General features: G+C 42.2%; 1 protein-coding gene across 1 annotated transcript; it reads right to left on the bottom strand.

The window, feature by feature from the left end:
- On the bottom strand, positions 1 to 13,845 carry LOC121505235 (proline and serine-rich protein 2). Its single transcript, XM_041780361.1, has 4 exons — positions 13,712 to 13,845; positions 10,946 to 11,154; positions 6,385 to 6,700; positions 1 to 5,938 (listed from the first exon to the last, which is right to left on the bottom strand). The coding sequence occupies exons 2-4, from the start codon at positions 11,021 to 11,023 to the stop codon at positions 4,458 to 4,460; spliced, it is 1,875 nt and encodes a 624-aa protein (XP_041636295.1). The 5' UTR covers positions 11,024 to 11,154; positions 13,712 to 13,845; the 3' UTR covers positions 1 to 4,457.
- Between the last annotated feature and the right edge of the window lie 2,461 nt (positions 13,846 to 16,306).

Here is a 16,306-nt window from a genome sequence, read left to right as displayed (position 1 = left end):
CTGTCGTACCACTATTCATCCCTTTTCCCCTCCATCTGCTCATTTAGCAGAAAAATGCCCTCATAGGAAAGCTGTTCTACAGATAGGTGTAATATTCTGCACCTTTAAATACTTCAGAGTGACTGTAGCTGAACTACAGAGAACCGGAGTCTGTAAACAAAAATCATACAGATACTCACACAGGAGAAGAACCTCTACCTGTGTGACATCAGATCAACTTCAGAGTGACTGTAGGTGAACTACAGAGAACCAGAGTCTGGATTAAACACAGAACATAGAGACGCAGTAGGGCCGGGCAACACGGGACAGTAATCAAATCTCAATCTGAATATTTTTAAAACATTTGTTACAGTTGCAGTAAAATTGAAACCACATTGGAACCTGTTTTATACCACAGCAACAAAATTAGAAGCCATCGACACCAAAAACTGCAGGCGTGTTCCTACACATTGGCTAAATTGTGCAAAAACATTGCCAACATTTTCACACGTCAATATTTCTGAAAATGAAAAAAAATGATGTATCCTACAGTGCAGAAACTTTACGATCTTCAGGCATATTTTCACCTAAAGAGAGAAAGAAAGCACAGCCTAAATGGTAGAAATATGTGAGCAACATTTGGAAAGATGGTGGAACTGGTGAAAAAGTTTCCAACATATAAAACACAATGCCTGCCATTTTTAATCATTGAAAACAATAAATTGCCCAATATTGGGTTTCTAGAAGTTTTATCTACACCACTTAGACTTGCCTTTACAAATCTATCTGTGCAATTAAGCCAGTGAGCAGGGGTTTGCCTGCAAGTCTGGAAATAAATCATAAGAAATAACCCTACATATGTGCATTTATCTTTTGCACAGGAAAGCTGACAATGTTTTTATGCAATTAAGATAGTTTGCAGAAGTTTGCCTGCAGTTTTTGAAAGTTAAAAAATAATAACTTCCTGCAGTCAGAGCACAGAGTTCCTCAGAGGCCCTTTCTTTCTGAAAGTGTAGCAGTCAGTAAGCCTCTTTAGCCTGCAATAGTTTGTCTGCAGTTTTTGGTGCTTCAAGGCAAGTCATTGTCTTATTAAAGTGCCTACAACTCTCATACAGGAATGTGTTAATGCAGCTTAGATCATGTGCAAGAGTTTGCCTGCAATTTTTCATTGACATTTTTAAATTATTTTAAGAGCCTGCAACGTCTGTGCAAAAGCTGCAATTGGATTTGTGCAATAAAGACATTGTGCAGGAGTTTGCATGCAGTTATTTGATGGCTTAAAGAAAAATATTGCCTTGTTTGGATGCCTAGGACTTCTGTTTTTGTCACCGTGGTATCAAGCAAGTTGTCTTTTACAAATAATATAAATGCTCCTAAATTAGATTAAAAATGCAATGATGAATCCCCCTTTATCCAAACATGTATGATTATTTTAGATAGTCTTATGGTCAGTAAACATGCTATGTTAGTGGTTTTTACTGTAAACTTTACTGAACATTAGGACTGGCAGATAATCTTCCTTCTTAGTCAACATCAGTGTGTTGATATTTATGATTCTGCCTTACCCTAAATCTTGTTTAGAATGAAATGATCTTAAAACTACGTGAGCTGCCCAGCCCGTACACAGACATACAGAGACACACACTATTTCTTCTACAGTTAAATAGACAAACAGCAAAGTTATCAACAGAATATAAACACACATGTCCACTGGGATGTATTTGTAGACTCGGTGGTTTTAGTGCTTGTTGTTTTCTACAATGCCATGTGCTCGCCCATCCCTAAAGAGCAGCTTTAAAGTATTCCCTCTGCCGAGTCCTGTCCACAAACCCTATTCCACAGTCTGTGGTTTGGTGTGGGAGGTTTGTCCGTGGAGTAAAAATATCCTCCAGCTGTGCTCAGATATACGATTTTCAAGAAAACCCCAGGCTCTCTTCACAGTAACATCTGCAGCCGAGTTATTCCAGGACAACGGATTCCATGGAAACAGAGATATTAGATCCTAGAATCACTGAAACAGGACGTGACGGCCACTTTAACAGTCTTTCATGCTTTGTTTGCTTTTTATAAGCCACTAAAACAAGTTTCATATGTAATAAAAAGGCTTTATAGAAAATTATTCATTTTGTTCCTGCTCCAAAAGTGCTAAAAAGCCCACACCACTGAGTAAAATGCCCAAAGTCTGTAAACGAACCAGTGAAAACCTAAAGATTCCCATGTAAGGAGAGAGGAAAAACTTCACAGCCTGATGTTAACATGAATTTCACCTGCTAGAAGGAAAGTGACACAGTAAACACAATATATAAGTTAAACTAGACAAAAATAACATGTTTATATGTCTGTTTTAGGTTTTTACAGCCGGTGCTGGAGGTATTACGGTCCTCCCTTCGCCTGGGTCATTATTGTGAGCTGGAAAGCTCAAGACTGCTCGTGGGATTGTCTTCAAACTTTGCACAACTCTCCACTCGGACTCATAGATGAACACACAACTGTACTTTTACTTAGCTTCCAGTCACTGAATACCTCCCTGAGGCATGCTACTGCCAGGTGGGAGTCCTAGTGTCTAACTGATGCATGTTTTAAAGATTAAATAAACAATTTTGCCTTCCAGATCAGCATGACTGACCATTCAGTCTGAATTCTTCTCCATACTTTAACTGTAAATCAATCTATTTAAAATGCTGAAAAAAAAAAAGTCTTATGCATCTGAGACGAACATTTACACCAAGGCTGGATCAAAGTCTTAAAGGGCTGAAGGGCGCAACTAAGCTGGGGGGCTCCAAAGACCCCCCCCCGGTCAATCCATTCACTACAACCAGCCATATATTGTCTTTCATGCATTCCCAGATGCCTCTGCAACAACCCAATGCCTGCATTTGTTTGTGACCATTTAAAGCACAGATTTATTTCAAACCATGCAGAAACAATGCTCAGTTCAGCCCTGTGATTAACCAGCGACCAGCCGAGGGTGGACCCCGCCTCTCACCAATGACAGCTGGGACAGGCTCCAGTCCCCCGTGACCCCAAAAGGGAAAAGCAGTGGAGAAAACTGATGAATGGTTGGCTCTGAGGTGCAAGGACAGTCTCTCCTTAACATAATGAATACGGTCCAGACCTGCCCTCTTTGTAAAGTATTTTAAGATAATGTTGGTTATGAATTGGCACTAAACAAAAAAGTTTTGATTTAAAAAATTTTGCAATTTTTTTGCAGGAATGATCCCAGAAGTAAACATAGACCACTTGGCTCATGTCTGGTTGCAACAGCTCCGAAGACACTTTCCAGTCTAAAAATAGACAACCAACCACATGGACTAACGTTGGCTCTGGTCCTCGCTTCTTGTATTGTTTCCATTTATCACCTAGAACCATACTGTTTGAAAATGAGGCAAAACCAGAGCTCAGAACTACCATGCTGATGTACTGAGTCCCTGAAGGCACTTATCAAGACCGTAATCCTTCTGAACCATGCCCTACTCATCCATCCAAACGAACGCTGAAGACCCATCAGGTCTGTCCGGTCTGTAACACATGCTGGACTGGCTATGGTAGCTGGTTTAAATGCAATGCTTCTCGCAGATAGATTGGATTGAGGCTGGTTGGTGTTCTTAAGACGAACAAAACGCACCAGAGAGTTGGAACAAAAGCAGCCACCTTATCAAGAGGTCTTGGGATGTTTTTTTTTTTTTGGTCCTCAACAGTATTACCGACAGCTCTAAACACAGCACAAGTAAATGGACTTCAGTTCCTTTGAACCAAACCGGTTAGGTGTGAAAATGCCCTTAATATTTATTCTAGCTACTCTATCTAATTTCTCAAAGCTAATTTTAGTCCTATAGTTGTGTGTTTCTGCGTAATTGCACATGACATGGTCCTAGTACCAGAAACACCTTCTCAAATAACGCATGTCTACAAAACTAGTCCCCAAAAAGTAGACTTTTAAATCCTGTTTGAGTTGTCTGTTCAAATCTACAGTGCCTAACTTTACTGCAGACGGGCAGGGTTTTCCAAGAGTCTGTGAGATGAATGAGTGGTCTTTCTGTTGTATCTGGTGACTATAAAAACATAGAATACCTCCAGCATTTCTCCTTTCGAAGTTAAAAGTCTCACAATTAGCGTCCTTTGCTCGACAAAGGTAAGATCACATGTAATCTGATCCCCCCAGTAGCAAAGACAAAGCTTGTTTTTATGGCATCAGTTTCACTCAGTTTATCTTTACAAGGGTGCTCTTGAACCAGAGGCAACAAAAAGTTGCGAATCTACCTCCAAAAGTGTCAAAACTGCACCGTGTCCAACTTGTTTGTCAGTTTTTTTATGGCCAGGATATGAAAACTGACTGTGCAAGTCTACCACAGACTCCATTCCTTGGTAAAAGTAGTTCTCATGAGTGTAGAACCTTCTAGTGTACTACATCGACCAGCAAGTACAAAAGAAATACAGTCTCAACATGCTGAGACTGAAAAAAAGATTCCAAGAGTTTATCACGAGTCTTTCAGCAGTCCTAGTTTCCTCAATGCAGCCCTTCGGGATTCGTCCATGGCCCCCTTTCCTGAAAACTGCACGGTGATGCTCTGAGGTCTAAACATGGAGCTGGGTCTTCGCCTTTCAGGTGAGAATCCTCTCTGCGCTGGTTTCGGCGCCGCAAGAGCGCCATGGTAGGAATGACGTGGAGGTTTTGGCGCTGGGGTTGGGGCAGGAGCTTTGACACTTTTTGCCGGGCTTATCCCAACCAATGGGTTGATGACTCGGGTCTTCCCTCCATAACTGTTGAGCTCTGTAGGTGAAGGCTCTACTTTGGCCGGCAAGCTTCGACTCTTGTCGATATGGGAGCTGAGAATGTCAGGGAGGTCACTCCTGGGCATGGCTGTAGGATTCATGACTTTGGTCTTTCCTCCGTAGTCGTTAAACTCGGTGGGACTAGCCAGCGCCGGTGGGAGGCCTTTAGGTTCAGGGCTGGTTGGAGAGATTGCGGCAGGTTCACTCCTGGAGGAGATGGAGGGGTTGATCACAATAGATTTTCCGCCGTATCTGTTATATTCTGGTGAGGTGACCACCTCAACTGGAGGCGATATGGGTGGCTTGATTTCCAAAGGAGGTGGATAGTAGCTGCTTTCAATGGCTGGCGGAGGCGAGGGGAATCGTTCATTGCTCCCAATGGAATCTGTTCGCACGATCTCTGCCTTTCTGTCAACTTCAATCTGGCTGTGATGCGGCGTTGACACATATACTTCTGGCAGTTTAGTGCTGGATTCTGTTGGTGGGGGTACAGTCAACTCCACAGGTTTGGCACTTGTGTCAACTGCATCTGTTGGAGGATGTAGGGTGGTACCATCAGGAGCGACAAGGACTGACATACCCCCAGACATGGCTCTGCCCCGATTCAGGCCCAGCTTTGACAGCGCCTCCATCCTGGATTTGTCCGGTGCGGGATCTTTGAAGGAAATGCTGCGAGTGGGAGGAATTCGAGTCTTCTGATCTGCGGCTTGCTGGTTGTCATCCTGCAGCAGAGGGTGCGAGGTTCCTGTTAGATTTGCCAGCATTTGTGCCCGTCTCTCATTGATGCTCACATTAGGTAAGGACTGACTCTGGTGCTCCTTGCTGCCGTGGACCAGGCTGATGTTTGCAGGGAAGCGGGTAGGCTTTGCAGAGGTAGGAGGACCCTGTTTGACCAGGGGATCTGCACTTTGGCTTGGTGGTTTTTCAGACTCCAGGCTGCAACGTCGGAGAAGTGCAGCAGGACTTATGTTTGTGGGTCCACTTCCTTGGTTCTCTGCAATCTTCTGGGCAATCAGAACTGGAGTGGGGATACAGCCTGGAGGGTGGTAAGAGGAGTGGCTGTCTGTAGGCCCAAGGCTCCCACTAGGTAAAGGGGGGTTGTACTCTGAAGGCAAGCTGTCCATGGGATCATGCCTTGGCTTTATCTCAAAGTGGCTTTCAGGGGTCTGAATCATACTTTGGAAATCTGTGAGGAACAAATTGTAGATTAGAATATGGATGACTGGAATTAGTCTTTTTGGGACCGTAGTTACTGACTTTTTCTTCAGCAATACTTTCACTATGGCTGGCTGCACTCAGGATGGTTTTGGGCCTGTTTTGGGCCAAAGTTGACAATCATGGGTTTCAACTGTGAATCTCAACTGTGAAACTGGTACCACAAACAGGTCTTGCGGTCAGACAGAGTTGTCTAGTGAGTGCTTTAGGAGAGTTGGACTGTATTTATGTGGTCTTCCAGAACCAGTTACAAATCCTCTGATGTGCAGCCAGCCTTAGATAAAACATAAACACCCAAACACGTACAAAAACGTCTTGTAGTTGTGGAGTTGGATCTCTTAATCCTAAACCATGTCAAACAAAAAATCTTGGATATGACCTACAAGATGCATGCAAAAATCAACCTCTGTACTCTACCTGGATTGGTGGGACTGAAGACCAGTTCCCTGGTCTGCACCAAGTCTGGATCCGGTCGAACAAGGTCTATGATGTCATGGTCTTTGGGGCTGGACGAGCTGGCCAGAAGGGAGGCCACCATGGCTCCTGTGCTGGAACTTGAAGGTGGGGGTCCATCAACCTCTGAGACATGACGACTGGGGCTTAAAGGAGGCCGAACCTGCCGGTTCCTTTTGTCGTTATCCTCCAGATCCTCCTCTAGTGAGTCGATAGTCTTGTCAAAGAACTTGAGGCACTCCCGCTCTTCTTGCCTCAGGAATCGGAGAGTATCATCATCCTGTCAGGGCAAAAGGACAGTAGGAATTAGTGAATATGGCTTGATGAAATAAACTAGAAAACATATTAAGGTTGGACTATTAGGCATTCTCCTGGTCCAGGGAACGGCCTTTAATGCCATACATGATGCATGAGTGTTCACACTTCCAAACCAGTGTGTTTTCAGACCAGCTTCACATGTGGTCTGAGCGGACAGAACCTGTTCCTCCTCTGGAGGTATTGGGGTGTATTCACACTAGCATCAAGGCTTTTCTTAGTTATCAGATCACCTAATCTAAGGAGTAAACGAGTCTTCAAGTAAAGTAAAATAGCATCTTAATGTTGCACTTGGCAGCTCCTCCAAGTTGTACTCACTTAAGCTAGCTGGCTTTGTAAACTGACATCAGTCCCACAAGTTGGCAGAACACATCGACATGGCAGACCAATGGATTGCTCCCTCTGGGTGGGGAGTGAGTCTCTGCCTCAAGTGAAGGAGTTCAAGTATCTCAGACTTTTGTCCATGAGTGAGCTCTAAATTTACTGGTTTATGGTCATGAGCTCTGGGTAATAACTGAAAGAATTAGATTCCAGGGTCAAGCTGTCGCAATGAGATTCCTCGTGAAGGTGTTTGGACTCAGCACTAGAGATAAGGTGAGAAGCTCAGACATCCGGAGAAATCTCAGTAGAGCTGCTGCTCCTTTTCCTCGAAAGGAGCCTCTGTTAAGGTGGTTTGAGCATCTGATTAGGATGACTTGGTCGCTCCCTGTGGAGGTCTTCCAGGTGAGTCCAACTCGGAGGATACCCAGGACTAATTGTATGGATTATACGTCTCATTTTAACTGGGAATGCCACAGGGAAGAGCTGGAAAATGTGGGCAGAGAGATGTCTGCCTTGCTCTGACTTGCTTAGCCTGATGTTACTGCAACCTGTTCCTGGATTAGGGGAAGATAGTCATATATATGGACGGATGGCATTCTTAATGAAAAGTTGTCTGAAGTTGTCATGTTTGAGCCTTTGAGTTAACCCTTTAAAACCTACCATTGTGCAAGTCCGCCAGGACATGTTCTTACATTTTTACACTCTATAGTGCCATTTTTGGGAGCATGCTTATGTGCTTTACATCAATATAACCCTTATATCCCAAGTTTTAGTAATATGTATTGACTTATGTCTTAACTACTACAGTAAATTGCTTAAAAGTGCAACAAACCTAAGAAAAAGAAAATAGTTTTTATTTGGAGTCTGTACATAATTTGCTTTTTGAGATATAGTCAGTTTTGTAACATGTAAAAACACCGAGCCAGATGAGTAGTTGGACTCTTCATCCAACGCTGTAATTAGTTAGAAAGCTTCGTGCCAGCTCTAAAACTGTTTGGCATGACTGGGATTTTGTGAATCCATAACTACATATGTGTGGAAGTGTGTCAAAGGTGTGTGTGATGGCTGTATGGTGTGTGTGGGTTGTGTGGCTGTTTTTGTAAAAAAAAATAGTAGGGGTGAAATGAGAGCGAGGGTGAGTACGTGTGCAGGCTAAGTTCTTCAATGTATTCCACGGAAAAAGATACAACTCCCTGGAAAATACGCCACTTCCTGTTGTTGGGGTGGGGAGCCTATGAGGTAGGGACACTCAAGGATCATGTGAGAGGTCATGCCCACAATGTGATGATGTTTATTTCAATGTAGAATGTGCTGCAAATACCCGTGGTCTTGTTTATAAAGATTTTTGCTATATGCATTTTATTGTGTATTTTTACAAACCCATCACTGCAACGATTAAGTGCTCTGAAACACGGTGAATTTGTGAAATAAGTGTAACTCCCCAGGTTTTATATGCAAAAAGAATGATCAATCTATCTTATCTAGTTTCAAATCTACAGCCAATCAAAAATGGATATGCTTATCATAGCGCCGGCACTATAATGGGTTCTATAGGGTTAACCTGAAGGAACTATTGTCCTTTCAGTGTGAACACACAGCTGAGAACAACAAACCCAGAGGGAGTTTTTGTACATCCTCTTTTTAGGAAATCATGACTCTGTCATATACAGTACTGTGCAGAACTTTAAGTTATGTTTTGGCCAAAAATTGAGGCTGAAGTAAGATGTGGATTTGGTGAATGAGTTCACCTGAGGGCACCATAGGGTAAGAGGAAGGATTGGCACAATCTCTGTAGTGCTCTGGATGTCGTTGCATATTACCACGGGCATGGAAGGAGTAAAGGATGTGGGGAGTAAACACAGCCGAGGGTACAATCTGTGTGGATAGTTGGGTTGCTTTTAGCCCCTGGTCGTGCTGAAAAAATAAAAATCCAAAGAAGTAGTTGCTGCTAATGTTAGCCTCCACTCTGATAGAGTTCAGCAGATGTTTTAACGTTTCTCTTCATCACTAACAAACTCAGCCTCTCTAACACAGAAGTCATGTGTACGGGCCGAACACAGGCCTGTTTGTCCCTGCCTCCCAACCCTCTGAATATTTTCCCACCGTAAACTCAAATGCCCCTCTCTCTTCTGTCGGAAACCTGCCCCTCCCTCCTCTCCCCTCCCCATCTGAGCCTCACCTCTATGGCTACCTGTCCTCCTTCAAACAGAGCTGCCTCTGAGAAATAACACAATGGAAGATCCAGTGACAGCTCTCAGTGACTGTTGATTTAGCTGCTTTACTATGAGGCCTTTTTCAGCCCTGATAATGATCGAGTTCACCTTTTAAAGCCATAGGGAACACATAATCCCCCTTTAACAATGCGTTAGTGACTTTGAACAGATCTGAGGGGAAGACGCAGTCAGAAAGTTCCATTTTTGCTCTTTCTTGACATAAAAAAAGCAGTTGATGAGATTTTTAAAGTCTGGACACATCATGACTGTTCAGACTTTAAACCTGCTTGTTATTCCTGCCACCAGTGGACATTACAGCGTTAGGATCAGAAGCTGTGTTTAGATCTAATGACACTTCAGGAGAGGAGAAGCTGCTCATTTGAGCCATTTGGAGGCGATGACCTTCAGCTGGTGGTTGGCGAGGTAAACAGCGATTCTTGCTGACATCAGTGTTATGAAAAGTTCCTCAGTGTTTTGATGAACACACACCGACAGACACACAAAGACAGCAGCAGGAGAAACACCCAACTGAAACCACTCAGAGATGAACGCTGCCGCGCCGGTTTCTGCTGCTCTGGATTCTGCCTATTGTGATGAGGAGTCTCAGGACCCAGAAAACTGCAGCTGAACCGGTTTGCTTTGGCTGTTTGTTGATAATGAATGTCATCCCTGAGGCATGTGAGGGGATGAAGCTCTTAAGCAGGTGTAATTTCTCAGAGAGCGTGATGACTGCTCGCTTTGTGTAAACACGGCGGTTTAAATAATCAGCTGTTCATCTGATACCTGAGAGTTTTCTGTGTTTAAGACCACAATAGAACAACACCACTATTGACTGGATGACTGAACAGATCTTTATCTGACAGTGGCAGAGTTAAACAAAGCTGTGTCCTCTGAGTAACACCAAGGTTACCTGAAGGAATCCACCTATGGGAATAAGACCAGATCATGGTGACAGTTTTATCAGGGGCCATTCTCTGGTTTATCAGGGGCCATTCTCTGGTTTATCAGGGGCCATTCTCTGGTTTATCAGGGGCCATTCTCTGGGTTTATCAGGGGCCTTTCTCTGGTTTATCAGGGGGCCAGTCTCTGGGTTTATCAGGGGCCATTCTTTGGGTTTATCAGGGGCCATTCTTTGGGTTTATCAGGGGCTATTCTCTGGGTTTATCAGGGGCCATTCTCTGGTTTATCAGGGGCCATTCTCTGGGTTTATCAAGGGCCATTCTCTGGGTTTATCAGGGGCAATTCTCTGGTTTATCAGGGGCCATTCTCTGGGTTTATCAGGGGCCATTCTCTGGGTTTATCAGGGGCCATTCTCTGGTTTATCAGGGGCCATTCTCTGGTTTATCAGGGGTCATTCTCTGGTTTATCAGGGGCCATTCTCTGGGTTTATCAGGGGCCATTCTCTGGGTTTATCAGGGGCCTTTCTTTGGGTTAATCAGGGGTCCATTCTCTGGGTTTATCAGGGGCCATTCTCTGGTTTATCAGGGGCCTATTCTCTGGTTTGTCTGGGGCCATTCTCTGGTCTGGTCTATTTCAGACATGGAATTATGGACAGTGCATTAGCTCTGCAAAGCTACAGTACTGGTGTCAAGAAAATCCCTCCATTTTCCAGCTATATTACTATATTAATGTTCCTGTTTCTATAATAAGCCCTGGAGTGGTTCTTAAATAGTTACCCCAGGTCTGGTGATTCGAGCAGCACCCCCGTTGACCCCGTAGTGGAGCTGAGGGTTTGCCTGAAGACGGGGGTCCATGCTTCTTGGGTCAGCGGACCTTTGGACTTCTCATGGAGGCTCAGGTAATCCTGGACGGCGCTAAAACGAAATGGGAATCACATCTGGAGCTTTCTGACTCCCTGGGATCTGTTCTTCTTTTCAGCAAACATCTGGAGACGGAGAAGAAACAAGAGGTCAGGCAGAATTAAAACATGATGAGAGGAGGCTGAAGTGTCTGAAAGAGGAGAGGAGCCACGCTACAGCAGGAAGCAGCTCCCACCCTGACCAGGTAGTACATGGTAGACCCCCCCTAAAATCTGATTAAGAATCCAAAATCCTTAAGAATCACTAGCTATTTGTCTTATTATATTTGTCTCATTTGTCTAAACCTTCACTGAATTAGCTTTACTGAACAGTAAAGGTGAGGGGGTCAAAGGTGGCCCCGTGATCCTGATACTGCTCTGAAATAAACTGGACTGGATGAATGAAGTCTCAGTTATTTCTCGCTCTTGCTTTAAAGTTCCAGCATCCCTGCAGAGACCAGCACCTGATGGACCAGTTACCCTGGCTCACGAAGCTGCAGAACCGGCTCCTGCAGCCGAAACCATCTTTAGCACCAGCACATTCCTCTGTAATGCTCCTCTGACGACAGACGTCAGGAGGAGGAAGAAAATCCTTCATGAGGTTTGAGCCAAAAGCAGCAAAGAGAGCTGACAAGATTATTTTTAGAGGAAATACTCCACCCAATCAAACTTCACCTTACAGCAGCGTTTGATTAGGGGTGACCAATAATAGTCGAATATATTCACAAATGTTCTTCCAAAACAGCCTCACTGGACAAACGACTGCTCATGAATCAAGGATCTGCACAGAGCTGCACAATTAATCAGGTTTCAGTTCAGCTACTATTGTGGACAGGATAATGAGAGCATGGTAATCATGACTACTTTGGCCGTGTTGTGCTTGTTTTGTTTCCCTTTTTACCATTTTTACATTATCATCTCTATATATTCAGATTCTTTCCCTTATCTGTTTTCATTTGTTGAATTAAGCCGCTTTTAGACCATGTGATGCAGATGCTGTAAAATCATGGTTATTGATCAAGATCTTAGTATTAGTTCAGACTATCCTGATCAGTTTTTCCATCTAATCAATCAGGTTTGATTGCTCCAACAGACAAAATGGATTACTTCGTGTTTGTTTTGGATTGTAAGTATTATTGTTTTTTCTTTGTTGATTTTGATGCAGTAGGAATATTCAGGCCTTCATGTCTACAGATTTAGCTGGGAATGGCCCCTGATAAACCCAAAGAATGGCCCCTGATAAACCCAGGGAATGGACCCTGATAAACCCAGAGAATGGCCCCTGATAAACCCAGAGAATGGACCCTAGTAAACCCAGAGAATGGCCCCTGATAAACCCAGAGAATGGACCCTAGTAAACCCAGGGAATGGACCCTGATAAACCCAGAGAATGGCCCCTGATAAACCCAGAGAATGGACCCTAGTAAACCCAGGGAATGGACCCTGATAAACCCAGAGAATGGCCCCTGATAAACCCAGAGAATGGCCCCTGATAAACCCAGAGAATGGCCCCTGATAAACCCAGAGAATGGACCCTGATAAACCCAGAGAATGGCCCCTGATAAACCCAGAGAATGGCCCCTGATAAACCCAGAGAATGGACCCTGATAAACCCAGAGAATGGACCCTGATAAACCCAGAGAATGGCCCCTGATAAACCCAGAGAATGGCCCCTGATAAACCCAGAGAATGGCCCCTGATAAACCCAGAGAATGGCCCCTGATAAACCCAGAGAATGGCCCCTGATAAACCCAGAGAATGGCCCCTGATAAACCCAGAGAATGGACCCTAGTAAACCCAGAGAATGGGTATGAACCCATTTTTGCCATTTTTAATCCTATTTCACCACTTTTTCTACCCATTTTGCAACTTTCTGCCTATTTTTTTGCCTCTGACTACCCATTTTTGACTCTTTTACATCCCATTTTTTGCTTTTTTTATAGCATTTCACTACTTTGTCATTTTTTATTCCTCTAAATCCATTTGTTACTAATTTTCATCTCTTGTTATGCCTGTTTTTTGCCATTTCAGACAAACTTTGTGCCATTGTCCCCCAGTTCTTTAACCTCTGTTAACCCATTTTTCTTTGTTTTTAACAATTTTTTCCCACTTTTTAGCTCTATTTCACCACCTTTCCTGCACATTCTGCCACCTTTTGTCTGATTTCATCTTTGTTGACCCATTTTGATCCATTTTAATTCTGTATTAATAAAAGGGATTCACATTTACATTTTGTAAAATGATTTGTTACTTTGATAGGAGTAGTTATTATTCAGCTAAAATAAATAAATAAATAAAATATGGTTATCATGAACCTTCATATCATGGATGCCTTTACCCAGTTTTAATGTTATTGTTTATCTGTAATGGCATCATTGACAAAGAAGCATTTTTGACTCAGAAAGCATTAAGTTAATGGCTGATATTATTCTAAACATAAATAATATAAACTCAACCCTTAAATGTGTTTGTTAACTTGTGCTACTATCCTTTAGTTCTGATTTTTACAATAGAAATACTTTATTATAACTTTATGTCTGCATTTGTTTTCTTTTGACACATAAAGTTATAAATTCTTCAGGAGCATCCTGTTGATTAAAAACATGCCAGACAAAGAAGTATTTAGAAAACAGAAGAGACTCACCAATCAGCTGCACACATCAGTCATGGAAAATAAAACACCATGGTGGTTTTTCTTCAAAGAAGAGGACGTAAATGAAGCCGTGACTTTGCTGAAGTTTCTTTAAATTTCCGTCTCTCTGCGCTCTTGGACAGCTCCTTATGCGTAATGACACCACGGAGGCGCGTTACGCACCAGTTAAAGTCACGAAGAAGCTCCGCCCACATCATTCAGGAGGGTGTGTTGTCATTGAAGGTGTGTAGGGATGTGAGTGCAGTGACACAGAGAAATGTTATCCCACTCACACCCACCCCACAGTTTCACCGGGATGAGTTCAGAAACAATGGGACGTTTGAACCTGGGTTTGTTTTGGAATTTGACTGGAAAACTAAACATCTAGTTTTGAAGGTGTTCTTTTGTTTTTACATCAGTAGGTCAAACTTATATATGTGAAACCTAAATCCAAAGCTACTTATCCAAAAAGGTTCATTTTTACTGCAAATAAACAAGAAAACAGCAGGAACTTTAATAACAGAAGTGTCAAATTGTTTATTTGTTTGCTGTTGGCGCCCCCTGCTGGTTGTAGCATGGTAACAAATAGATGTGGGTTCAGGATCTTCACTAAAGCTCTAAACCACTGATCATCAACTGGCGGCCCAGGGGCCATATCAGGCCTCCCAAAGCTTCCTGTCCGTCCCCCATTAGATCATTAGATTAAGAAAAGCAGGGAAAGAAGATGCTGTGGTTTTAAGACTATCCCTTGGCTTTAAAAGTCTGCAGCTGTTAAATCCATCCCACAAACAATTAATATTGAAATATTTTCAGAGTGACTTCACATTTGATCTGTTTTTGCAGAAATGTAATGTCATATTTAGTAGATATTTTAAAAAGAGATAAGGTTGGCAGAAGTGCTGCAAAAATGACCAGATAAAGTGACAGAAAGAGGTTAGAGAGCAGCAAAGGTAGGTGATCAGTGGCGAAATGGGTTTTAAAGTGGCAAAAAGGGAAAAAATGGAAGAAAAAGTGGTGAAAAGAGGTCAAAACGTGGCAAGAATTGGTAAAAGAGAAAAAGGGGGGAATATAAAAAATGGTTACAAATGATAAAAAATAGTGCAAAAAAAGTAATGAAAAGGGGTCAAAAAGTGGCAAAAAATAAAAAAACAGTGGCAAAATGGATAGAAGTGGCACAAAGGGGCTAAAACATGCAGGTAAAGTGATTTAAATGGGTAAAGGAATGGTAAAAATTGGTATAAAGAGGCAAAAAACTATCAAAATGTATTAAAAGTGGCAAAGAGGGGTTTTAAAGTTGCAAAAATGTTGACATTATATAATGAAAAGGGGTTAAAGTGGCAAAAATTGAAGAAAATTGGATAAAAGGATAAAAAAAGTGGCACAAAGAGGATAAAACATGCAGGATGAGTGGTTTGAATGGGTTAAAGAATGACAAAAATTGTGTTATAGAGACAAAAAGTAACAAAAATGTGTTAAAAGTTCCAAAAAGTGGTTTTAAAGTTGCAAAAACTGTTTAAAAAACTATCAAAAAGGGGTTAAGAAGTGGCAAAAATTGAAGAAAATGGTAAAAATGGATAAAATTGGCACAAAGAGGATAAAACATGCAAGAAAATTGGTTTTAAAAGGGGTTAAAAGTGTCAAAAATGAGTCAATACTAGTACTAAATCACAATGGTGGAGGGCCCATCTCTGGGATTTTCAGGGGCCTGGCCTGTTCTGTTGTCAGGCTCTGGTGGCCTGCTGCATAGATAATAGGGATAGATCTCATTGATAGATCTCACTGGTAATTCCTAAAAATTTCCGACATTTTGAAAGAAAATACAAATATTACTAAAATAATATTTCAATTAAACCCAAAATATTGATTTAATTTTTGTGTATTTGAAAGTCTGGCCCCCAGAGTTTCTGTCAGGACTAAATCTGGCCCTTGTGTAAATGTTCTTGATGACCCCTGATCTAAACTCTGCTCCTCTTTAAGGTTAAAAAAATTTGAAACATAAAATGTGATATTCATAAGCAGGCCTACCTACTTTGTCGTTTAATCGTGTGTTTGTACTGTGGTGATTTTGGGGCCTTGAACATTTTTCCATCTGCCAAAGAGGGGGCTGAAAGATAAAGTTTGTATCGTAAATTTCTGTATCGTATAGCGTTTAAGCTTGGGTTGATTTTCTTTTTAAAATTGCACCGAACATTTCATGGCTTTATAAAATAGGAAAACGTATTTTGATGAAAGATAATAACATGTCACCCACATATCTATCCATCTTCAACTGTAAATCTGCCAAATATCAAGATAAATTGATCGTAATTGTGTAGTTTCCCAGTTGTCAATGAAGGCAACTCTCGTCACTGGGAGTAACATGCTTTGGTGTAACGCTTTAAAGGATGACCGTGTTACTTGGTGACTGCCATAGTCACAACATGTGTCGATTATTAAGAATAGACTATTCATGTTGCTCTGTTTATCTTTTAGATTGAGGATTATCTTGTGATTGTTTTACATTGTTATAAAAACAAAATAAAAATAAACTGACGAGTCTTCACAGTTTCAGCAGCAACGACAGATTCTGCTCAAAGTCACCAGTTTACACGGTCACTGTTTGAAGCG

The sequence above is a fragment of the Cheilinus undulatus genome, linkage group 23 (assembly GCF_018320785.1).
Source record: "Cheilinus undulatus linkage group 23, ASM1832078v1, whole genome shotgun sequence".
Taxonomy (NCBI): Eukaryota; Metazoa; Chordata; class Actinopteri; order Labriformes; family Labridae; genus Cheilinus; species Cheilinus undulatus.
This window is presented reverse-complemented; position numbering and strand designations above follow the sequence as displayed.

Excerpts from the sequence above, each read along its gene's own strand:
- LOC121505235 (XM_041780361.1), bottom strand. The coding sequence starts at position 11,023 with ATGGACCCCCGTCTTCAGGCAAACCCTCAGCTCCACTACGGGGTCAAC. Across the intron at positions 6,701-10,945 it reads CTCGAATCACCAGACCTGGG|GATGATGATACTCTCCGATT; the intron begins GTAACTATTTAA and ends TTGCCCTGACAG. Across the intron at positions 5,939-6,384 it reads CTTCAGTCCCACCAATCCAG|ATTTCCAAAGTATGATTCAG; the intron begins GTAGAGTACAGA and ends TGTTCCTCACAG.